Consider the following 25,682-nt stretch of genomic DNA (forward strand, 5'->3'; position numbering starts at 1 on the left):
GTTAGGCCTATTTATTTTCATTTATTAGCCTACTTTTCAGTTATTTGTTTATGTATTTCAGGTTTGTATCGCAGATTTGTACTCCCGTAATTGTTTCTTTTTGTAATGCACTAAAACTGTATTATTTATAACTCTACTGATACGACTCTTGTAAGTGGATACGACGCTTTCAAAAGTGCAAGGCTCTGAGCTGACCTTCGACTGTTCCTCAAACTTCTCGGTAGGGGGCAGTAAGCGGCTCTTAGCCTCGGTCCTTCATCTACCGTTAACACCGCGAAGGAGACGCAGATTATTGTCCTATGAAATGAGAGCATGACCAGCAAACACAGGCACGAGCACCACCCCTATGATTATACAGTTCTTTATTATTTCTTTTTACATAATCTCTGACATGATCGAAGGTCTGCCGTCCGATAGCAATGTTGGTCTGAGCTTCGGCAAGCTGCTTGTTCCGGTCATTTGATGTGCCAACGCTTAACGGATACGTCCAAATCAGTGATGAGGTACGTGTGTGAATGTTTGCGTGTTGATCGCTCGTGTCAGCACGCCTTGGTGTCGAAATCTCCGCTTCACCAGCTTAGGAGCGTGGAAAAATAAAGCTCTGCTTTATCAAACATGTGTTTGTTGGGTAGATGGCTCGAGTGCGAGGGGTCCGGCAGTCATAGACCGGTGTTATCGATGAACTGAACTGAACTGATGGTGCTTATTAGGTATCAACACATCCTTCAAAATCCTCTACAAGCAGAGGTACAAAGCTTTTGGTGAACAATCTGCCCCGTTTTATTCTTCGAGGGTTGTTGGAAATGTTTCAGCTGCCAAAGAGAAGCCACTGAAAGCAAATAAACAAGTCCCAGAACTGGTGTGCAGCGGTCATCTCCATGGATTGCATGAAGTAACCAGCAAGAAATCTCTAGACATCGTATGTAATGTGTTTCATGTGTTTAGCTTGTGGCCGTGTCGACTTTTTGTGCATTTGTAAAGGGGTAGTTCACTCAAAGAGAAGATTATGTCATCGTTTACTCGCCCTCATGCTCTTGCAAACCCGCATGACTTTCTTTCTTCTGAAGAACACAAAAGGAGATGTTGTGCAGCATGTTAGCTTTGTCATCATTCGCTTTGTTTAAGATGCAGTGGGTCACACTTAACTACTGCTATCAACATTAAATACCTACTAGACTATGTATTTCGTATGTAACCACACGTTGTTATGGAAAATCCCTACAAGTTTGAGGTATAGAGTGCTTTTGGGAATAAGATGAAGGGTTACAGTTTTGGGATTACAGTTAAGGGTACAATTAAGTGTAAGTACAAATGTACATTTAATGAGAGCTACGTTGAATGTAATAACCGTGAACCGACATGTATGTACGTTATAATAAGTATAGAAAGTAGTTAATGTCACCTGATATAAAGCGTAACTTTGCAGTGAAGGTGACTTCTAGGTTGTCTTCTATAAATAATTGTAAAGGTTTGGTACTGTCACTTTAAATGTCAGGTTACCGCATGCTGTTCTTGTCTGCCATGGCAATTAATTAGCCTGGAGTTTCAGACATTGTTAAAAGTGAAAATGGCAGTTGAGGATCATCTTTTAACACAAAGCCTGTATTGTTTGAAAGTAGCCCACTGCCTGTAAAATAAATGCAAATGGAGTTTTTCCATTAATGGACACACAGTACGTTTAATGATTGAGCTCCAGTGTGGGGGAAGCTTGTGGAACAGAAACGTTTCCCTCTCTTTGTGTGCCTGCCAAGTGCTGCTCTTAATTCATCTGTTCTGCATTCTCAGACGTCCCACCTGAAAATGAGCCGTTCGACCACAAGCCCAAAGTGCATTTATAAAGATCCTTCCGAGTTCTAAAATGTGCTTTGTTTCTGATGTAACTCCACAGACATTTTTGTTGAATGCGAGTGAGATGTGAAATGATGTGGAAAAGAACAACAGAGCAGACAGAATGACCTAAAAATCCGGGTCGAACGCCCGGCTCCCACTCACTCATGCCCGATCGGTGCACCTGCTGCCGCCCTCTACTCTCCCACAACCCTCTCAAGCAGATTTATTAGAGCATGACATGATGCATACTGGATTGTTTTGCTGATGAAACATTATAGATCCCTTAGGTCATGTAACCTTTTTAAAAAGGTTTCTTTTTTTTACTATAGTCTTTTTTTTTTATCAAAAGAAGCACAGCAATTTTATCTGATGATTTAAAAAAAGGGTAGTGATAAGATCAGATAAGGACACCTGTGTAAGATTGTTATTTGCACAATGTGGTCATATGCAAATTAGCTTTATGGGAAGCAGACTGGTTTTCTTACGTTAGGGATTTTTATAGGATAGTTATGTGAGTCTTAGCTTTAGTTCGTTTATTTTTCACACAATAGCACGAAAGCTGTGTATGAGTTATATATTAAAATCTAAACTGTATAACTTTTTACTGTTCCATGTGTTACAAAGCAGAGCGCATCTGTGTTACTTTTCCACTGTTTTATGTCAACATATGCTAGATGGACGTGTTTGATTGTTTTGATCACGCTTGGCATCTTTTTTTTTTTATTGCCTCGCGCATGATACAGCTTTCCAAAAAGCTCAAGTGCTCAAATCAAAAGTTACGTTTTTAATAAATGCTCCTCAAGACTTACGCGCTATCCTAAGTCTCGTTGCATTATTTCAGTTGCCCCAATTAAACCATTTGTTGGTTGATTTCACAGAAATGTGTAAACACTTTGGCAATATCAAAGTGCAGACCGAGCAGTCGATTACATTGATCAACTGTGTCAACTGTCGAGAAGCGTTTAGACTTTTTATAGATTAAGTTCAGAGTCCAGAAAGAGTATTGATGGATGTAAACTGTCTTGTTTTTGCGCCAGATATGTAGCATTTTCATTTTTAAAAAGGTCACGGTAATTTTACGCTTCAGATTTAAGCCTAACACTATTTTTGAGTCCAGCTTTGAGATGAAGGTAATGGACTAGTGATGGGTGTAGAGATTATGTATCACATTAGGAGCAAAACCTGATTGTCCGGTGTCAGATTTTTTTTTAATAGAGATTGGAATATGGTGCTGTTGGTTTTCCACATTGATTTTACATTCTGTGACGTAACGGTGAATAACAGTTTCCAGACAATGTGATCGTGTTGATGTGTTTACAGGACTTGCGGTATGCGGCCCGTTCATTCTCACGCTGGCTGAACGTTGAAAACTTGATGTGGGCCGCTCTGCGGCTCCCACTACAGCTCCTGCCATGGGGAATACCGCCACTAAGTTTCGTAAAGCACTTATCAGTGGAGACGAAGTCCTGGCTTGCCAGCTTTATGAGAGCAACCCCCAATTTAAAGAAGCTCTGGAGCCCAACGCATCTTATGGGGAGCCCTATCAACACAACACACCCCTGCACTACGCCTCACGCCATGCCATGTCACGCCTCATCAGGTAAGACCCTGTGAATGATTGGGCGCCCAGATACAAGCATTAGCCTCTACTGCTCGACTTGTGCTTGTTCACCTTAAGTTTCAGTGCCAGAGTGAACTACTATAATTGAAAATTACATGTTGTGATGTTTAGTATTGCTTTTTAAAGAAATTAGTCATTTTATTCAGCAGGGATAATACATTTATTAAAAGTGGCTGAACAAATATATCAGTTTTGCAGAATGTTTTGATGAGACGTTTTACCAAAAAAAAGAAAATGATCTTGACAACAAACTTTTGAAAAGTACTGTATGTGTTACGGCCAAACATATGAACAAGTAAAACACTTTTATTGAAGTAATTGTAAAACTCAAATAGCACAACAACATTTGTAGAAGTTTGTTGCTTCAGGGTAAACAAAAAAAAACACTCAATAACCTTCCCATATTGGCCCCGAACAGACAGGACCTAAAGCAAACATGCATGGAATGGGAAGCTTATGTGGAGCCTGAGGTGTTTTTGTTCGATGCAAGGTTATTTTTGCATGGTTGTTGAATTCCATTACTTGGTATTTGAGTCAGTACCACTTGGAGTCATGAAGCCAACTCTGACTTTGTGTAGTTAATGCACCCCTCTGAGAAAATGGTTGGTAATTACCAGCTAGGACAGCTAGCTAAGAATCTTTGTACCTCCTCTTTCCTTTTCACTTTCCTCTTTTCATTTTACAGCTCATTGGAGCACACTACTAGTAACCTGAATGACTTCACAGTCAGATTGCTTCTCAAATTTATTGAAAAATGCAGAATATAAGTTAAAAGTTAAGCATATCTACCCATGACCGTGATTTCTAGAACACATTGCAACTGGAAAAAGCATCTGATCTGCATTTAAAGTGATTTACATGTAAAGTATTTTGCTTTGTTGTTTTTGTGCAGATATACAGATTATACCACACCTGTAAGCTTGATCAGAAGCGTTTGGACAACACAGACTATTGATTCCAAGCAGACTTTACCTCAAAGATGCATAAAATCAGCCAGTTAAATAACAGTATGCAATGTCAAAATGCTATTTTACATGTGTCCTCCTAGTTAAAAGTGTTGACTAAACTACAAACATCCTAGAACCTCCACCCAAGCTGTAATGGACAGTTTGAAGTGGTTATGTACTTAAAAGTTAATACCAGAGTTCTGTGTTTTGTAACTGGACTTCTGATTCACTTTGAGGAAAAACAGCCTGTCGGTCTAGACTACACCCAGAATTTTTGTGGCCAAATGCCACATATTCTGGCATCTGGCCTAATGTTTGTGTACTCTTTGTGTGGTCTTGTTTTTATAATGATCGCACTTTAATTAGCTAGCATACAGCAGAACAAAGCACAAGATGTCTTTCACCTGTTTGTTTAAACATTATCCTTGGATGTTGGTGTCATTCCACCCCAAATGCTTGGCTTTGCATTTCATGATGTGGTTACAGCATGTTCTATTGTTACATCTCAATAGATTTAACAGTTGCGTAGTTAACAGGTGTCCGTGTCAATTTCATGGTAGTTCAACCAGTCTTTCTGGCCTCTCAGGTGCAGTTTCAGTTGGAGAGCAGGGTTAGGGGATTGCTGGGAGTTAGAGCTGTTGTTTTCAGTTGCATCAACTAATAAACTCAGATTGCCAGATTCACATCACAGACTTCCCAGAACAGCTCGCTGAGTCATTTCCACTAAAAGGCATTAAAGCCTGCTGAATGCAATCGCTAAATTCATTCTTAAAGCTTACAAGGTTGTACATTTCTCAGAGTCCATTCTATGGTGTATTTCAAACCTGTTATCAATCATTTTGAAGCTCCCTCGATTAAATCGCCTTATTATCACCAGGGAGGGAGAGACAGACGGCTCCTGCTGTTCTGAACAGTGTCATCATGACATTTTCATCGTATTGTTAAAATCCTAATACATTCTTGTATGTTATGAAAGTTTGAGATGGTAGCTGCTGCCACTAGCTCTACTTTATTGCTTAAAGCAATATCTCTAAGAAGAAGACGAAGGTCATTTTTAAATACTAACTGTGGTGTTTTATAGAGGCTTATAAAATCAATATATAAGACACTTCTGGTCTTGGGTGCTGATTGGGCAATACAGCATGGTGGAATCCACGAAGTGTTAAGTCAAACTCCTATTTATTGCTTGGCACCCTTAAGGCTCTAAGCATGCAGAATCAACCAGTGTTGATAACAGGATGTCATTATATTCCACTCATTGTTCAACATCGAAATAAATTTCCTGTGAATGTGTATCTGATTCCTTTGCTATTATAGGTAAATGAATAGAAGAATAACAGTGAAGTAAATGGTTGTTCTTCCAGTCGGATTTGTGCTACAAACCAGTGTGTTTATGAATATGGATTAAAGGTGACATATCACAAAATCTGACTTTTCCAGGTTTTAATGTTTTTAAACAGATTTAGTGTTTCTGCTTCCACGCAAAATAGCCATTTTCATAATGATAAATGATCCGTGGGGTATTTTAAGCTGAAACTTCACAGACACATTCTGGGGTCACTGGAGACTTGTATTACATTTTGTAAAAAGGGGGAAAATGTGTCTTCTTTAAACAAAAATTATACATAGCTATAATAATAAATTAAAATTGACAAATACCTGTTTGCACTATCAAGCCCTTTTCGGACAGATAAAATAACTTGAAGCCTCACACATGTTATAAATATATGATCCTTAAACCCTATAATGTTATATAATGGTCATCTAATTTAAGGAGATACTATGTTTGTTTACAGCTTTTTGTGTAGCCTGTATGCTTTATTGATGCCTGATTTTTAAATGATTTGTTGTTTTCAGTGAACAAGATGAAGCTGTATTAAGATCAGTCTAAATAATTCAAGAATCAAGTCTGAATCAAAAACTATACTTTTTTCAATAGCATTTACTGTTTGTTTTGCTGTTGTAATTTGTATGTAATTCTGATTTAAAGTCAAATTCCTTTTCTGCAGGGCTTTCCTTTTCTCCAAAGATGGCAACCCCAACAAATGCAACGTTCACAATGAGACTGCGTTGCACCTGCTGTGCATGGGCCCGCAGATCCTGCTGAGTGAGGGGGCGCTGCAGCCGCGGATCAGCCGCCCCCAGGAGGATGAACAGAAGCGGGCTGAGTGCCTCCAGATGATCCTTCAGTGGACCGGAGCCAAGCTGGACCAGGGCGAGTATGAGAGAGCCAATGTCAATGCCTCCGACAACAAAAAGGGCACCTGCCTGCACTACGCTGCGGCGGCTGGCATGAAGAACTGTGTTGAGGTAACAAGATTTGTTTTTGGTTTTTTTGTGTGTCTTTTTTTTTCTTATGTAATTCACGCATTGAGTATGTATTTTTTGTATTTTCAGTTTCAACCTCAGTTCAGATTCAGCTCTGTTAAACTGTTTAGTATGTGGCCAAACTTTATGACCATGCGAGGATACTTTTCTGGTTTCACTGTAGCACTCTAGGATTGATTACTCCGTGAAACCTCCAGTCTTGTGTTTTACAGTTATTGGTGAAGAACAGTGCAGATTTGTTTGTGGAGAATGAGGACAGAGAGACGCCATGTGACTGTGCGGAGAAACAGCATCACAAGGAGCTGGCGCTCAGTCTGGAGTCTCAGATGGTTTTTTCTCAGGATGCTGGAGCTCAGGAGATAGAAGCAGAATATGCCGCCCTTGACCGACGAGAGGTATGGCTATGTTAAAAACTCTTTTCTGAATATAGAGGTCTTAGTGATTTTTTTTAAATATGTATATATGTGTGTGTGTGTGTGTGTGTGTGTGTGTGTGTGTGTGTATAAACATACTGTGTGTGTGTGTGTGTGTGTGTGTATATATGTATATATTATATATATAACATTTTACACTTGGTTACATGTATATTTATATTAATATAATTTATATATTAATATATAAAATTATAAATTTTATATTTTTATAACTTCTTCATATAAATAACATTTTTCTCTTTAATACAAGTACTGTGTATTTATTAAGTAAACTAAAACTTTTATTTTGGATTCGATTAATCGCGGTTAATTCCTTGACAGCACTTACATACAACGTACAATTGCATAAACATACAATGTGTGACAGAGTCCTTTTTTATCATACTCAAATGTGTAGGTTCAGTCATTTCAAATGTTAAGAAATTCTAATTTTTAAATTCTAATTTCACACTGCGTCTTTTGCACCTAAACCTTTTTTTTTTTCCAAGAAAGAAATTAAAATTTCGAATCAGCAGGGATGCATTAAATTGCTCTGAAGGGACAGGGAATGGATTTATAAAGTTCCAAAAGATTTTCATTTGATGTCACATATGTTAAGCGATTTCCAACACAAAATATAATATAGGCAGAAGTTAGCCTACAAATGGATAATCTAGCGGTGACTGTGTGTGAGAATACACTGTTATTTCATTAGTCATAGTTGTCTGCTGAGGCAGTGAGCTCAAGATAAATCATAACTTGGTGCTGTACATTCAAAGGATAGGGCACCATTTGAAAGAGGATAGACCCCATTGCCAACAGCAGACTCATGATTGCTTCGTTTTACTTCTCCAGACAGGCAGAGCGATACAGAAGTTTAAAAGGAAAAGCTTTATTTGTTCTCTTTCCATCACTTCTCCTCTTACACCCTCTTTCCTTTACACGTTTCAACTTTATCTCTCTAAGCCTGCCATTCTCTCTTCTTGTTCTCTCCAGCCATATGAGGGATTGAAACTGCAAGACTTGCGTCGATTGAAAGACATGTTGATCGTGGAGACGGCCGATATGCTGCAGGCTCCTCTCTTCACGGCCGAGGCCCTGCTACGAGCTCACGGTATGAATTTACTGCAGCAAACAACTACACTCAGTGATATAATAATTGGCATCACAAGTAAATCCCGATGTAGTCATATAAAATCTTTTAGATTTTTTTGAGCACCAATAAAACATTCTCTCACTTGAAAGCCTTACTGTACTTTGGATTACGTGCTATATGTATAAATATCGTCTGATTCCTCTACCATAGCTTTGCTGCAGTACGTATTTGTAAAACATTAGAGACGAAAAGGTAATATATTGCAGAAGGCTGTCTCTGTGCCAGCTGATCCATTTGATCAATTAAAAAAAATATGCCAAATTTGGCCAATATCCAAGACCCTTCATTCCTCAAGATATTACAAGCAAAAGAGGTTGGCTCGTCTTCATTACTGGGCAAACCAGTGCATTCCATGCTTAATCTTTACTGAAGTATTTGGCACCGATTTCATATTCAACATTCAAAAAGACGGAATGTGGTTTCAGTATTTTTTTTTTTTTTTTTTTTTTTTTTTTTTTTTTGAGAAGTGAAATTGTAAATAAATTGTATATTGCGGAATTCTCTTAAAATATCATATCGCTGGCAGATGTCCTAAACGGGCGATACGCCTGTACACTCATTTTCCAAGACGGATTCATTGTTGTCAAATGTTGAGAAAGACTGCATTAGAGGAACATATTAATGTCAGTATGCTTAAACCTCCTTTGTGCTGAGCAGACTGGGACAGGGAAAAACTTCTAGAAGATTGGATGTCTAATGCGGAGGACTGCTGCCAGCGCTCAGGTGTTCAGATGCCAACTCCCCCACCGAGTGGCTACAATGCCTGGGACACTCTGCCTTCTCCTAGAACCCCGAGAACAACTCGCTCCTCTGTCACCTCCCCTGATGAGATCAGCCTGTCTCCTACTGATGGCCTTGCACTGGTGAGATTAATTGGCTCAAGTGAGCTTATGATCCACGTTCTTTATCATTCAGTGTACAATTGCTGAAAAGAATATTGACATGGTCTGTTCAATGTTTCTTATCCCCATGTAGTGTGGGATTTGCATGTGCAACATATCTGTGTTTGAGGACCCTGTGGATATGTCGTGTGGGCACGAGTTTTGCAGGGCATGCTGGGAGGGGTAAGGAATGGAATATAACTTTTGTTTAATGCACAAGATCGTATCATATCAGATATTTTTTTTAATAATGCATCCCTTACAGGTTACTACTTACACTACCAGGTTTGCCATCAGTGAGATTAAAAAATAAGATACGTTTGACAGAAATGCATTAAATGGATGAATGGTGACAGTAAAGTCACTATATGTCTCGCCATGGCACAATACATCTCAGTTTTCACAAAAACATTTTGCACCACAACTGTTTTCAGAAATGTTTCTTGAGTGCAAAATCAGCATGAGAGTGATTTGTGAAGGACCATGTGACACTCAAGACAAAGGAATAATTACATTTTAAATGATTAAAATAAAAAAACAATATTTATATCAATAATATATATTAAATAAATGTGGCCTCTGTAAGCATAATAAATTTCGAAAACAATCTAAAATATTTTAGAAGCAAAACTGTTAAACATTAGTGTATGTTCTGGAAATATTTTATAATGGAATAGCTATCAAATATATTGTTTTTATACTCATAATCACTGACTATTTCAGATATGTATTTTACCATTTCCTGTATGTTTATGGCATTTGCAGGTCCTCATGTGATGAGTAGTTGTTTCCCTCAAAGAAAATCTTTTGATGTTTTTTGACATTTCCAAAATTCTGTGGATAAAATGAATAGGAAAATCCATCTCAGCTACAAAAACAAACAAAAACAGTATATTGCAGATTGTTTATGATCCACTTGGTCTTTGAACACTGTTTGTCTGGATGTCAGGTTTTTGAATTTGAAGATCCAAGAAGGGGAAGCACATAACATCTTTTGCCCTGCTTACGACTGCTTCCAGCTGGTTCCTGTGGAGGTCATTGAAAGCGTAGTCTCCAGAGAGATGGATAAGCGCTACCTGCAGTTTGACATTAAGGTACAATTGCAGCTCACAAAGCACCAGAAAGCATTTCAAAGCTGCCATTTTATTTTTCTTATCATAGTCTGACGGTGGCTTTGGATCAAAATGCTGACAGCATCCTGCTGTTGGTTGAGTTTATGCCAGTGTTTGTTCGAGGGGAAAAAAAAGCTTTTTGTAAACACACATGCTCAAAAGTCAAATGTTTGATTGTTGAGTAAATATCACGTCAATTTGATTTGGATGATTTATAGATTAAAATCGATTTGGAATATCGGGTCGTTTACGTCATCCAAAAAAATGAGGAAGTTTAAACGCGTTTCTTTTCCATCACCAGGCTTTTGTGGACAATAACCCTGCCATTCGCTGGTGCCCCGTAGCCAGATGTGAAAGAGCCGTTCGACTGACTAGACCAGGCCCTGGAGCCTCTGACCCTCTGAGCTTCCCCTTGCTCAAAGCCCCTGCTGTAGACTGTGGCAAAGGCCATCTCTTCTGCTGGTATTTTAACCAGCTATTTCCTTTATTTGTGTGTGTGTGTGTGTGTGTGTGTGTGTGTGTGTGTGTGTGTGTACATTATAGACTAAATAGTAAATAAAAGCAGTCCAATATAATGCTGTACTTTTCCCCATTTCCCCATGTGTTAATGTCAATGAGAGCTTATTGGGCTAGTGCATACAAAAGCACTTTTATAAAAATATTAAATATAATATGTGACCCTGGATCACCAAACAAGTCTTAAGTCGCTGGGATATATTTGTAGCAGTAGCCTAAAAGACATTATATGAGTAAAGATTATGATAATTTTTTGCCAGAAATTATTAAGGTCATGTTCCATGAAGATTCTGTAAAATTCTGATTCTAAATATATTAAACCTTATTTTTTTGCTAAAAGCTGAATTTGAACAACTTTAAAGGCAATTTTTCTTTGCACCCTCAGATTCCAAGTTTTCAAATGGTTGTATCTCAGCCAAATATTGTCTGATCCTAACAAACCATACATCAGTGGAAAACTTATTTATTTAGCCTTTAGATTTTTTTTAGGTTTTGTGGTCCAGGGTCACATACATTTATTTTTATATGGGATCATTTTTAAGGAGATAATCTGACACAATCATGTTCAAAACAGGTTTCATGAGATCACCTAATGTTTATCCTGAAAAGTGCAGTGTTCATGTTTATCTCTCTGTGTTTTTTCTCAGGGAATGTCTTGGTGATGCCCATGAACCTTGTGACTGTGAGACGTGGAAGATGTGGCTGCAGAAAGTGTCTGAAATGAAGCCTGAAGAATGTAAAGCGCTCCAGACTTTTCAGTCTGCACCTTTACTAAATATATGCATCTTCACTTGTACCTGTATTTAATGGATGTTAATTATTGAAAATGTGCTGCTGTAGGTTTTAATATTGAGCTCCTCTCTGTCTCTGAACAGTGGCTGGTGTGAGTGAAGCCTATGAAGATGCTGCCAACTGCCTGTGGCTACTTACCAACTCTAAACCTTGTGCCAACTGCAAGTCCCCCATCCAGAAAAATGAAGGCTGTAATCACATGCAGTGCGCGAAGGTCAGTACAGAATGGCGTATGTAGACAAAAACGACACAGTCATTCGAATGTCAGCCCGCTAAATTGTGACTGTCTGATGATTATCAGCTGATACATTGTGGACTAATGAGGTCAAATGTTCGAAAATGTATTCTATGAATGAATGAATGCCTTCTATTGTCATTAGACACGTGTACAAATTAAATTAGGATAGCTTCCCCCCAGCATAATTTACATTATTGTGTAGTGCACATTTAACACAGTAACTTTAACCATTTTATTTACTTACACAATGAAGAGTTATTTAAGACTAAATTTCAACGAAGAGAGTTGAGAACTCTATATTGCACTCTTTCCCCAAAGGGGAGGGGAACATTGCTTTAAAGAAGGACTGATATTCAAGTGAAGAATGTATGAGGTCAGCGCATGTTAGAGTTCATAATGGTTATGGCTCTAGGAAAGAAACTGTCCTTAAATCTCTTGGTCCTCGTTTTAAAGCACTGGTGGCATGAGCCGAAACTAGCGGAGACAAGTCCTTTAGTATATTTTATTTTATCAGTAAGAAGAAACTGGTAATTACATATGTATGGCACATTTATTAAGGACAATATTTAGCTCTAGAAACATTTTAATCCTATGTGGACATTTTGTTTTTAATTATAAAAAAAAACAAAACAAAGCATGCCATCCAAATAATGTTAAAAACATCAATTTAATTGAACGCAAACAAAGTTTTATAAATATTTTATAGATTCATATATATGTTTATTAATAGATTGTGCTTGGAGTTTTGTAATATTTAGTACAGCATTAAGATAATGATGTATAGCTTTTTTTTGTATCAGTTTTTAAATTAATACAATTTCTTAATGCTGATTAATGTTGATTTTAAACCCAATATTACCAGCTCTCTTATTTATAAGAAATAATGTTATTATAAGAAATATCAGCAATGTTTGAAAACTGCTTGTTCAATCAAATTAAAGGGCTGCAATATAATTAGTATTCAACCAAGAAAATATATTCAAAAATATTTTATTTTTTGAGCACTTTAATTCTAAGCTCCACAAAGTGAAAAGATTCAAGTGATGCTTTTTTTTTTGAGATGCTGTTTGACTAAATATACCTTACTCCTGTAATTAATGGCATTTACATACCATTTTTTTGTATAATGTACAATATAATGTAAAGCCGCCATTATAAAATGTCTTACAGACTTCATATGAGTGTGTTTGCATGAGTTTGACCCAGATGCACGATGCATGTGTGATGCAAAGCGGCCCTTTGACGTCAGAGGCAGGTGTTTGAACAAAGCCAGTGTGAAGGCCATAGTCTCACTGTTATTTTCTTAATGAAGGCTTAACTGAGGCTTTGAGTGACAGGTGCGGGGCAGGGGGGAGCTATTCACACCACCAGCACGTGGTGGAAAGGCAACGTCACACGATCACACAAACAAATGCTGAATGCTCACTCGTGGTCGTACACTCTTTTCGTTGATTAGTAACACGCTTGCTGATTGGTATTTCTTGCTAGTTTATGTTACGTTTATGTTACGTTTGGGTTTCATTTGTATAATTCAAAACAATTTCTAAAACGGCTTTCTAGTGCTGTTTTGCTCCGATTTCTCATTTGGGTCTCTTTGCAGTGCAAGTATGATTTCTGCTGGATTTGTCTTGAGGAATGGAAGAAACACAGCTCCTCTACCGGAGGATACTATCGCTGCACGCGCTACGAGGTCATCCAACAGGTGGAGGAACAGTCCAAGGAGATGACTGTGGAGGTACTAACTAATGAGTTCATCAACAGGGCAGCCGTGCATGGTTTTTCTTTGGATCGTCTGTGATTTGTTTGTGCATTGCTTTTGAATGGTACCAGCGAAGAAAAGGCTCGGCATTTCACATTTACTTTCCACGCTCATATTTCTCATGTGTAAAACAAGTTCTGCCCTTTTGTTCAGAGTTTGTGGTGTTATGAGCTTGAATTCCCACCAGGAAGTTACTCTTTCTTTTACTCTGTCCTCGCAGGCAGAAAAAAAGCACAAGAGTTTTCAGGAACTTGACCGTTTTATGCATTATTACACTCGATACAAGAATCATGAACACAGTTACCAGGTAGGATTAATTATATAATGAATGTCTTAAAAACGTTGCAGTTGAGTGATTGCCTTGCTATTTGTTCACGGTCATTCATCAAAAAAATGCTTCTTTTAAATTAGTTAGAAGAACGACTCCTGAAAACAGCCAAAGAAAAGATGGAGCAACTAAGCAAAGCTTTCATTGGAAGTGAGTGGAACAAAATTGAAATACTACTATCCGCTTTAGTTTGAAGTGTGATACAGTACGTAGGCGCATTTCAAATAATATAAATATGTAACAATGTCAATACATCTGTTTTTTCAAGGGGAAGGAGCCCCACCTGACACCACCTTCATTGAAGATGGTGTGCACGAACTTCTCAAGACCCGACGCATCCTTAAGTGCTCTTATCCGTATAGTTTCTTCTTGGAGCCCAAAAGCACAAAGAAAGAAATATTTGAACTTATGCAGGTAATGAGAACGATATCTAGTCACAAGAGAACACAAGTTTCCTTTCAACATTTTCTTGCTGATGTGCTCTTCACCTTTCTCCAACATACACAGACTGATTTAGAGATGGTCACTGAAGACCTTGCTCAGAAGGTGAACAGGCCTTACCTCCGCACCCCTCGCCATAAGATCATCAGTGCCACGTATCTGGTGCAGCAGAAGAGACGGGAGTTCTTGGCCTCTGTGGCTCGAGGTGTCGCCCCAAATGATTCTCCCGAGGCTCCCCGCCGCAGGTAAATCCTTCTGCTGCTATTTACACCATTTTTATCATTTTTGCTAGTGTACTAGTACAACAGAATAGTAAACATTTTCAATATACAGTATACGCAAATAACATATAGGAACAAAAACATGAATTTCAGTGTTTTTAAAAGTATCATAGTATTACCATCTAATACCATACACTGTACTACTGTAGTACTTTTCCTACCATGGTAATATCATGAAGGATACAAATTTTATTTTGAAAATAGAAAAAGGTTTCCCTGCAGTTTTCTGTTGAAATGCAGTAATTATGAAATCAAGACATCTTTTAATATTAATATTTTCTATATAAGCATATTATTATCATTAAATAGTGTTTGCGTTATAGTAAAGGATTTTTTTGTTGTTCAATTTCTTTTTATAACTCATTGTAGCTCGCTGAAGAACACTATTATACTATATAATGTATTATACTAACAGAAATAAAACCCTACAGCCACTGTACTTTTTTTTTTTCTTTTGCAGTTTTGCTGGTGGGACTTGGGATTGGGAGTATCTAGGATTTGCCTCTCCTGAGGTATTACTTTTATTAATGCTCCTGTCCTTGTTTTTTTAATTTTTTTTTTTCTGTTTCAACTAACCTCTGCTTTTGCAAAGCTCACACAGCCGGCCAGAGTTGTAGCTCACTAGACTTTTAATGCCCTCTGACTCTCTGAGATGTCCTTGTAATAATGTAGGAGAGCTGTGTGTTGTTGTAAAGTACTAGCAGTCACTGAATCTCATTCTGTGTCCAAAGATGGTGAGGAATCACCCAGTACGGGGATCAAATGCACAGCGTGAGGGCAATTTCAATGCAGGAGGCCAGCCGCAGGTACTGCTGAAGTCAAAATAACGAAACAGTCTTTAGTTAACAATTCGTAGTTCACCAAATTTGGTGCAGCATCAGTTTTATAGTCATTCATACGTCCAGTATGACATAATATATATGATGCTGTCAGAATAAATGTAATCTGGTGTTTAACTGTTAAGGCTGGTCATCTCCTGGAATATTCCAGATAAAGGACTATGCCGTTACTCAGCCTAAATGCTTAAATAATCCATAATTCCTGTCCTGTGGTCAACTTCACCGTTCTTGAAATGTGGACACTGTTGTAGATTGCTTTGTCATGCACTCAGTTTGCCTTTGCAGATGGTCTGCATTCAGTTTTCTAACAATTGTAAAATTGTAATATTAGCATTTTAATATATGTGTGATTTTGTATATATATACACAGTGTGTCTCTCACACACACACAGTGGCCTCAAAAAGGATTTGGACACTCAATCATTCTTAAGTATGAACTCTATTGCAAGGGATAATTGGATATTAAACTAAGAGGCATCTGCAAAGAAAGACTTTTAAAAAATAATTCAGGTTTTCAGTTTTGAAGAATAACCATTGATGTTGATCATTGTATTAACCATGAACATGTACTACGGCATGTTAACTAAAGTGTTACAACCAGAAAATATCCACTTACAGTAGTTTTTTTTTTTTTTTTTTTTTTTTTTTTTTTTTTTTGAGTGTTTTGCTGGAAGTGTTTTTAAATAAAACCATGGTTAGACATTGTTATATAATAATATGAAATACATTTTTAAGTATGATTTCAGTGTCCAAATATGTTGTAGGCTCTGTGTTTTATTTGAATCTAAATTAGTAGTAATAATAATTTTCTACTTCTATACACTACTTGTAATATTGAAGTCAGTCAGTATTCTTGTTAGAGCCTGTATATTTTTAAAGGATCGATCCATTAATTAATTGCTGCTCTTTGACAACAAATGATGTATTTTTGTAATGAAACTGCGCTCGATGGTTACTGCAGGAATACTCAGACTTCCAGTACAGACGGAGACACAGGCAGAGGCGTAGAGGAGACTTTCTCAGACTGCACAGCCTCCGCAGTAACACCCCTGAACCACATGACTCCAATGACAACAGTTTAGGTAAAGCTTCTGACTGAGATAGTGACCCCCACAAGAAGTTAGGATAGAAATTTGTGTCAGTGTCACAGAGTTTGAAATTACTGTATGTCCAATTTATGTCTACAGAAACGCATGAAGGAGGCAACACACAAAGGCATGGGATGTCCACGGTGAATATACTGTTTATATATATAAAGATTTTCTAACCTGATTAATAATAAATATACACACATATTGGATGTAAATATAAACTTTTTGTTTAATTTTTTTCAAATGACATCAATTTTAGTCAACTAAATTGCAAGATTTTATATAAATATTGTTATAAATATTTTATACATTTTTCATGAACCAGAAAACATTTTATATGCTATTATATGTCATTTAAACATGGAACTACATTTAAATACACTGCTGTTGAAAATTTTGGGGTTGGTAGGATGTTTTTGGGAAGAAGTCTCTCAGTGCTCAGCAGTGCTGCATTTATTTGACCAAAAGCACTGTAAAACAGTATTATGAAATTTTCCATTTGAATATATTTCAAAAATGTTTTATTCCTGTGATGGGAAAGTTGAATTTTCAGCAGCCGTAATTTGTGCTGCCTAATATTTTTGCAGTTCTGTGATGCATTTCCTTCAGAATTATTTGATAAATTAAAGGTCTTGGTCACTTTTTACTGACCCCGCGCATATGAATAGCTGTGGAGCTTAAAAATGACTCAAAAAGCATATATTGAGAATTTGAACCCTTTTTATCCCTCAGGCACTTGGGTCTCTGGATGAAGATGACCCCAATATTTTGTTGGCTATTCAGCTGTCCCTACAGGAGTCCGGGCTGGCCTTGGACCCCGAGCCTCAGGATGTGCTCAGTAACGATGCCTCTGTAGGTGCCAGTGGTTCCTCTCTGCCCTCTAGACTGGATTCTGCGCCCCATTCTGCGGATCCCCCCCGAGCTTCCATGAGCAGCTCTGAGCTTCTGGAGCTGGGAGACAGCCTAATGAGACTGGGCAACATTACCAGCCACTATACACCCTTTAACATGAGTTCCTACCCTGATGCCTTGGGTAACGCCTTCACCCCTAGTGACCCTGACTGCCTGGACCCTTCCACCAACGCCAACCTGCTTGGCAACATTATGGCCTGGTTCCATGATATGAATCCACAGAGCATTGCACTGATTCCCTCAGCCACCTCAGATGCCAGTTCCGAGCCACCCGTTTTTGGAGAAGGACAATCTGCCAAAGCCCAGGACGATAAGAATGAGGTGGGGAGTCCTGAGGAGGATTCCCTGTCGCTAATGAAAGAGAGCGCAGAAGTGTTGGCATCGCAGCTTTTGGAGCTAGAATGTGTGGATGATGCACAACCTCCTAAAGCGGAGCCAGACTTGGAGGGTTCAGGTGGCAGCGTAGATCTCACTAGTGCAGTTTGTCCAGAGAGCAGTACTGAACGGGATGAGCAAGTAACCCACCTCTCTTTAGAGTGGGAGGAAGAAATGCACCTAGTCTGAGGAAAAAGTCTAATTATGTTTACCAATTGAGTGCCAAAACACTAAATAAAAGCAGAATTGCTTGTTTAGAAATGGAGAAGAGTGATTTGGTGCATTGTGGGTAGACGGGACTTGTCTTGGTTGTGTGTTGCAACGCGTCTGGTGGAAGAAAAAAAAAATATTCAAGCTAATGAAAGCTGATGAGAGAAGAGTGAGTCTCATTCACTAACCGTATTTGTGTGTGTATGAATGTTTTGCACAGAAATCATAATTCTTTAATATCTTAGCACTTTTTTGTTTTTTTTCTACATTTTAGCATAACATTTAGAACCAACTAGAACTGTATGTATGTAAAAATCAGTCCTGGTGGCCTTAGAAACATGAAATGGTGTAAGCCGAAAAGTTGGAAATTTGAACAGTTGAGGGACCCAAAAGTGTTTTAGCGTAAAAAAAATTGATGTATTTTAGATCTGGCATTGGCTTTGCATAAAAATGTATTTTTAGGCCCAAATAAAAGTCTTTATTTTGTGTTTAAAAGCCATTTATATGGAGATGGTTAGGGCACTAATTATGCTAATTGCTCATTTTAGGGACTTTTATGTAGAATAATCTGGATCTATTAACATTATAAGATAGTAAGAGCAAATATACATGCGTACCTTTTGAGAAGAATAGGGCAAGAATTTTGTGTAAGAACCATTTCTGTGCACATAAGAACACGGTTATAAGTGAATGTTGCAAAGTGTTAAACTCACAATGACATGGAAGTAGCGACAGGTATTTTATTCTATATGTGTATAGATCTGAGGGAAATGGATATTTGGAAAAAAAAAAAATGTTAGGTGGCGACTTGGTTGTATCCATTGTTGTGTTGATTGCAGTCGATTGTAACAAAGAGGTGGGATTTATGCGTGCTGAACGGTTGGAGACATGAACCTACACCATCGAGAGAAGTCTGTCATTTTCACTGGAAGATCCACTTCATTTAACAGTTACAAGGTTTTCGTTTTGCTGAAGCAAACGCCACTTTGGCCATCTCTACAAGTCTTGCTGTGGGTGCCATGAGAGAAAGCTTCATCTGTATTAGATTGGAAAGTCATTCTTTCTTAAGTTCAAATGAACGGAAATTAAATGGATGAATTTTGGACGTAGTTGTATCTTTCTGAGAAGAAAATGGAATGTTTACGTGCAGAAGAAATATGAAAGCATCCATCCAATGTTTCTTGGCTCTTACAGTTACACTGAATGAGTGTGAAGCCATCGTTAAGACCTGAACTTTTGCCCTGTTTTGTTTTTAGTTCTACAGCTCTCTGATGCTCTGTTCTCTTATTTAAAAAAAAAAACACTAATGTTGTTTTTATTTCATCTAATCAAGTCACATTAATACAAGTGCAGATTGCACAGTGCACATTTCATGTTAAAAATTAGTGTTTTGAAATCTTCAAACCGTTTATTCTTCAACTATTGTCATATTGTCCTGCAGAAGACCTTGTTCGCTTCCAAAAGGTTACCCTTCATGTAAACTTACACTCCTGAAAATGTGAGGGCATTTATTACCTTATCTATTGTGACTACTACACACAATACCTCTGATTATCCTGTGTTGTGTATTTAATTTGGGCTCATGAATAACGCATATATATGCATAAAGGCACTTCACAGGTCTTCTTAAGCAATAGTGAGATAACAACAGTGCTTTTAATTTTTGTTTGTGTGCCGAACTATGTATATGTTCTATACATAGAAAGTCATTCATTTTAACAACAAAAACCTGTATCAAAATTGCATTATGTCTCTTATTTTATGCACGGCTTATAAGGCCAAATTAATCATCTGTTTACCAATTATCAAACATTTGCAGAAGGCCTCATCACATCCCTCACCGACGAAACATACTGTGCAGTAATCAAGAGGCTTTTCAAGGATAAGGTTTCCAGGTTAAATACAATTTAAGATTTGTAGACGGCATCTGTGGCATTCTATTGGTTGCCACATTATCCTTTTAGTTTGTACAACAAAAGCAATGTATTTAAAACATAATTCATACACCGTTCCTGGATCTTAAAGTGTATTTGAACCAGACTATTTCTATTACTGATACATGATTGTTGGAAGGTCATAGATTTGGAGAAATTTAGTTTTCATTTGTTTTCTTTAATTTACTGTGCTCATCAGTGTGCCTTTTTTGTACTTTCTTATTTATATACATGTTGCCTAATTATGTTAGTGTTTGCTGTGTCAATCAAATACAATCAACTTTACATATTCATGAACTGATAAAAAAATTTAATTTCTTTTTTCAGACAGAATAGTTTTTGGCTCGTGTTGACAGCAGCCTCGTGTTTGTATTATACTGAACAGGTTGCCATGTTCTGACTGTCTTTTAATGACATTACTGTTAGAAAGGTCTGTGGCCCTAGAGAGGTGTCTTTTATTGACATTATGAAATGAGGGATAAATGTAGATTTGGTGGTTATAGTTTTGTGTATTTAGTTTTGTTTTTCTCCCCAAACAAAGTTTTGCATTGGAAGTGATGGCCAGTGTTTTCTGTTTTATTTCATATTTTTTTTTTTTTTTTTTTACAAATTTGACATTGTGTGTAGTAACAACCATTTTTACATCCATTTATGGTGGTGGTATTTCTTTCTTTCTTTTTTTTTGTTTTATTTTGGGAAACATAACCGTTAACATTTGCATCGTCATTTGCACTTTCATAGACTATACTTGATACATTCCCAGTTTGTATGATGTGTAGCCAATAAACAGAAAGTATTGGTAAAGGTTTGCTTGGATTAAAAGTTTAAAGTGCAGTCCTGTTTTGTTGTGGTTCATGAAAAACTAATGCATCAAACATACTTTGACATTAAACAGTGAAATCCAGTTCAATCTTTTTCCGGATTTGTTGATTTATTTTGAGTTGAAATATATTATATATATATATATATATATATATATATATATATATATATATATATATATATATATATATATATATATATATATATATTTTTTTTTTTAAAAGGTTAGCCTTTTTCCTAAACTTGCTTTCTAATGTCGATTTGTGTAACTTCTTATTTTGAGTATCGTTAAAAACACACCCTGTATCGTCTGTAGACGATGTCGCTTTCTTTTCAGTGTTTTGGCCTGAGTTTTTAACGACATTTGAAAGAAATATGGTCGATTAAAATTGAACGCTTGCACTACATCAGGGGTGTCCTGCACTCGGTCCTGGAGGGCGGTGTCCTGCAGAGTTTAGATTCAACCCTGCTAAAACACATATACTATGCATGAAGTACTGAAGTACTTGATTAGCTGGATCAGGTGTGTTTAATTAGGGTTGCATCTAAACTCTGCAGGACACCGCCCCCCAGGACCGAGTGCAGGACACCCTGGTCTACATCAACGCTGTCAAGCCTTTAAAACCATATACGTACAAAACTTGCTAATCTTGTTGTCCTTTTATTTTCCGGTCCAAACAGGAAATCCACAGACGGCTCCCGCACGATTACGTATATGCAAATAGTTGATTGTTAAAGTATATTGCCATCGACTAAACCTGCAGATCTGAGGTAAGTGCATCACGTCCAGTCATATATCCTCATTTGAAGCTTGTTTTTATATATAGAATTAGTTTTTAACCTCTGCTCAAACACATATTTTTTTTTGCTAAAAGGATGTAATACCTGGAGTTTGTCTGTCACTCCCCATCAGAGTTTTCAAATCAAGAAGTTGTCTTTTCACCGCAGTACCAGTTCGTTCAGAAAAAGCTCTATTTTGACTCATAAGGACACCTTGCTGTTAAAAGAAACTGTCGGGTGAAATTAACCACTTAATTACGGCACATTCAAACTCAAGTTTTTATTTTATTAACAGGAATTTTCAGTACAATTTTAAAAACATAAATCTCACGCTTGGATTACAACGGAATGAACATGACACGTTTTCTACAGTAACATTTCTAACATTTTAACAGTTGAACAGAAAAAGTAAATAGAAACTGATTTTGCAACAATTTGACCCGACCAGTTGATTTCTGATCTTCTAGCTCTGTGAGGAATCTGTGGTCTTGAGCTCAGGTTGCCTGTTCACTGCCTTTCAGTATCTTGCTCTTGTTGAGATGAGGAGAGTCTGTGCTGGTGTCCAAAAGATGTGCCTGACACAGAATCCAACCATTGTTTTAATTTTAGCTGAAGTTACGCACAGTATTTCTGCCTATTTTTTATTGATTAAAGAATAATTTGTTCAGTTGAACATTTCTGGAACTCACATTGCTTAAATTGATGATAGTGGAGATTATGTCTCCAGTGGCCATCTCATTATTGACCAGGTTTACCGAGGGGTTTGTTTCCTTGCGCTGCGTAGTGTCCTGATCCTTCGGCTTAATCTTCTCCTCTATAAGCCTGCAAGACATTGAAGATGAGGATCAATTTGACTGAATACGTCCGTGTCCACAAATGTACCTGGAAAGTAAAGTAGGTTTTCAGTTTTGTTTCGTTTTTTCTACCCACTTTTCTAGCTCTCGCTTAATGGTGAAGTATTCATCCATGTTTTTTTTCAGCGCTGACACGACGAGGACTAAATTTTCGTAGTTCTCTACAGTGAGGTTCTTTGGATAGCCCCTCCTCAATGACTTTTGATGCTTAATCTTGTTTATTTTCTTAAGCACCTCGTCCACATGGATCATGTCCTCAGCTTCCAGTTTGGCATTGAGTGTCGAGTCCTGTTTTAGAAACATTCAACTTTAAAACATAAAAATAAAATCAAGGAATAAATTTTACTCTATTAAACAGACATTTAAAAGTTCAGTGTCTAAATTTTTATTTATTTTTTATTTTTTTTCTGAAAGGCAAAAATGCCAAAAATACGACTGGCTTAAAAACGTAAGTTAGATGTAACAATAAATTAAAACAAATTTATTTATGTTTTGTGTTTGAATTTATTATTTGTTACCAGTTATTAATGTTAACCAAAACCATAAAACATTCAATTCAATCATTTCAGCTAGTTGCTGAGAACAATTTTCTCATTTTTGTTTTGGTTCACAAACTAAAATGACTAAAACCGATAATCTAAAAACTAAGCACAAAACGAATGACATAGATTTAAAAGTAAATAATTCAGTCAAAAACAAAACAAAACAACCAAATGAAGTGAAATCTTGTACTTCATTTTTAACATTTGTGACAAAATGTCTTAAAATGTGCCAATTTTTAATTTGATTCGACATTGTTGATTGATTGTTTTTTTTTCTTATTAATATAGATATAATTGATATAATAGATTATATTTATACTAATGAAATGGAGAGTGGTTCTTCCCTGTGCAAAGATTCCAAAATTGTCCAAAAATATTTTGTCCTGAATTGGTCTTTAATGGCCCAAGTCAAAAGAGGCCACCTATTTCTGGTCCTTACCTCGAAGAAAGAATCAGCTGTTGGACTCTCTGGTTCAGCCTGCTGCTTCTGTACTTCAGCGATATTGCCTTGTATCCAAGAATCAAACACTGAAAGCAGTAGGCCGCTAAGTAAGATGAATGTCGAGAAGTACAGCAAGGCCCAAAACGTGTTTCCCATTTCATCTCTGGAAAACATAAGTAATGTAACTGTGAATTCATTCTAGACAGAAAAAAGCTGGAGAAAGTGAGTATTGTGATGAATGAGTAAGTGTAAAAGCAGTAAGTGGTACTCTTGTATTTTCTTATAGATATCCATCCATGAGTCTTGGGTTATGCAGACAAACAAAGTGTAAAATGTTGAAGACAGATTCCCAAAGGCTGATGGATGACTAGTACTGAACAGTTCGACCCCAGCAAGAGCAAAAGCCTAAGAAACAATTCAAATAAATACAATTAAAAAACTGAGCAACAAAAACAACAAAGTTATAAAGTGTAAATATGTATACGTACCAGAAAGAAAACGCGCTAATAAAAAGATCGTTTTCATCTCTATGAAGGTCTTCACAGTTGCTTTCAGTGTCATTTGCATTTGTTGCGTGGAACAAAGACAAAGGATCGGGCGAATCAAACGCAGACATCTAAAAAGAGCAAATGAACCGGTGAGTATGCATAATTATTCTATATTCTATGTGTCATGTTATAAAAATGTTATAAAATTGTCCATACATATCCTGTATATCCTGCTCTTTTTTGTACATAACGATCTGTTAATTGTTTACACATACTCACTGTAAATTCCCCTTCTCATCTGTAATTTAATTTGTACATATTTATCACATATTTATCTTTGTAATTTATATTTGTACCTATATCCTGCACTTGCTGCTTATTGCACTCCTGGTTAGACCTAAACTGCATTTCGTTACCTTGTACTTGTACATGTGTAATGACAATAAAGTTGAATCTAATCTAATAACATGTGCTCTTAGTAACGGTAGTAGTCAGTTCAGCTGGTTAGTAGCTGTTTTTTGTTCTCTTAAGTATGGAAATAAAACATACTTTGTTAAAAAATTGAACTTAAAAATTCCACACCTGAAAATGGAAAGTGCGTCGGGATCAGAGGTGACCCTTTGTCCCACAAACAGAGTCAGGGTGATCAGAAGGTTTGTGATGTTCCCCAGCTCTGGAGAGATTTTAACACTGTAAGATTTTAGTCACTGCAAATGTATTGGTTTTTTTTTTTTTTTTTTGAAAGCAACACCATGAAGTTGTGTTTTGATATGATGGGGTGTTAAGAGTGCCACAAAGTAACAGCTTAAAGAAAATACTACAATGCACATTTCACAAGTACATAAAAAAATAAAGCCCACACTGAAGCAATTACTTTCATGTTACTTTTTCCTTTTTGTAAATAACTTACAGTATTCCTTCTTAAAAAAAGAAGAGAGAATGAGAAAAAGGTAAAAATACCCTCCAGAACATCTTGAAGCCATTACACCACCTGACCAGAGTTTCCAGTGCAAAGACTATCAGAAAAATCTGTTCACATAAATATAGCACAAATCCATGTTTCTAAAAAAGGAAAGAAATGTCATTATAAGGTTTACTGAAATCATACACAGTGTAAGTTGTGAAGATGCAAGCCAATGCACACATAAAGGCACCTCTGCCATCTCACCTGTGAAATGAATGTGATTGTTTGGAGGACTGCAATTATGGAGTCGCTTACAACACAGCTTATTATCAGGAAACGGAGGACCTTCAAATAGTTTTTCTATATATCCAAACAGAAAGCCTTCTATCACTGTCATTTCACTACCTGCTTTCATCTAGTGCAGTGGTTTTCAACCTGTGGGCCGCGGCCCCCCAGTGGGCCGCAACGGTATTGCAGGGGGCCGCCAGTTATTATCAATAGAAATAATAATATTGCTAATGTACGTAAAAATGTGTAGTAATAATTAAATATCATAATTAATTAAATAAAAAAAAATAATAATAAACTGTTACTATGCGTTCACTATTCCAGGTCGTTGATTGGTTTAAAAACAACCCGCCGATTTAGGCTATGTAACATATTTTTGCTGCATACATTTAAATTTTTTTTTTTATTTTTTTGCAGTGGGCCGCGGAAACATATGTGTTTGGTTGTGTGGGCTGTGAGTTAAAAAAGGTTGGGAACCACTGATCTAGTGAACTACCTACTGGTCAGCCCTGCTAAAAACCCCACCACAAAATAACAATAGAATGTTTTGTTTTCCAC

At 37.0% G+C, this 25,682-nt stretch overlaps 1 protein-coding gene across 2 annotated transcripts; it reads left to right on the forward strand.

The window, feature by feature from the left end:
• Positions 1 to 283: 283 nt before the first annotated feature.
• ankib1a (ankyrin repeat and IBR domain containing 1a) lies at positions 284 to 18,981 on the forward strand. 2 transcript variants are annotated; one of them, XM_043218154.1, is made up of 21 exons: positions 284 to 503; positions 3,151 to 3,430; positions 6,408 to 6,708; positions 6,939 to 7,121; positions 8,136 to 8,253; positions 8,953 to 9,158; positions 9,271 to 9,359; positions 10,126 to 10,270; positions 10,590 to 10,750; positions 11,452 to 11,540; positions 11,680 to 11,810; positions 13,435 to 13,569; positions 13,814 to 13,900; positions 14,005 to 14,071; positions 14,190 to 14,335; positions 14,429 to 14,607; positions 15,104 to 15,155; positions 15,375 to 15,449; positions 16,444 to 16,564; positions 16,670 to 16,713; positions 17,306 to 18,981. In XM_043218154.1, the coding sequence occupies exons 2-21, from the start codon at positions 3,243 to 3,245 to the stop codon at positions 18,047 to 18,049; spliced, it is 3,261 nt and encodes a 1,086-aa protein (XP_043074089.1). In that variant the 5' UTR covers positions 284 to 503; positions 3,151 to 3,242; the 3' UTR covers positions 18,050 to 18,981. The 2 variants fall into 2 exon arrangements, with proteins under 2 accessions (XP_043074089.1, XP_043074090.1); XM_043218155.1 differs by lacking the exon at positions 15,375 to 15,449.
• The last annotated feature ends 6,701 nt before the right edge of the window (positions 18,982 to 25,682 follow it).

Source organism: Puntigrus tetrazona, chromosome 19 (genome assembly GCF_018831695.1).
Source record: "Puntigrus tetrazona isolate hp1 chromosome 19, ASM1883169v1, whole genome shotgun sequence".
Classification (NCBI taxonomy): Eukaryota; Metazoa; Chordata; class Actinopteri; order Cypriniformes; family Cyprinidae; genus Puntigrus; species Puntigrus tetrazona.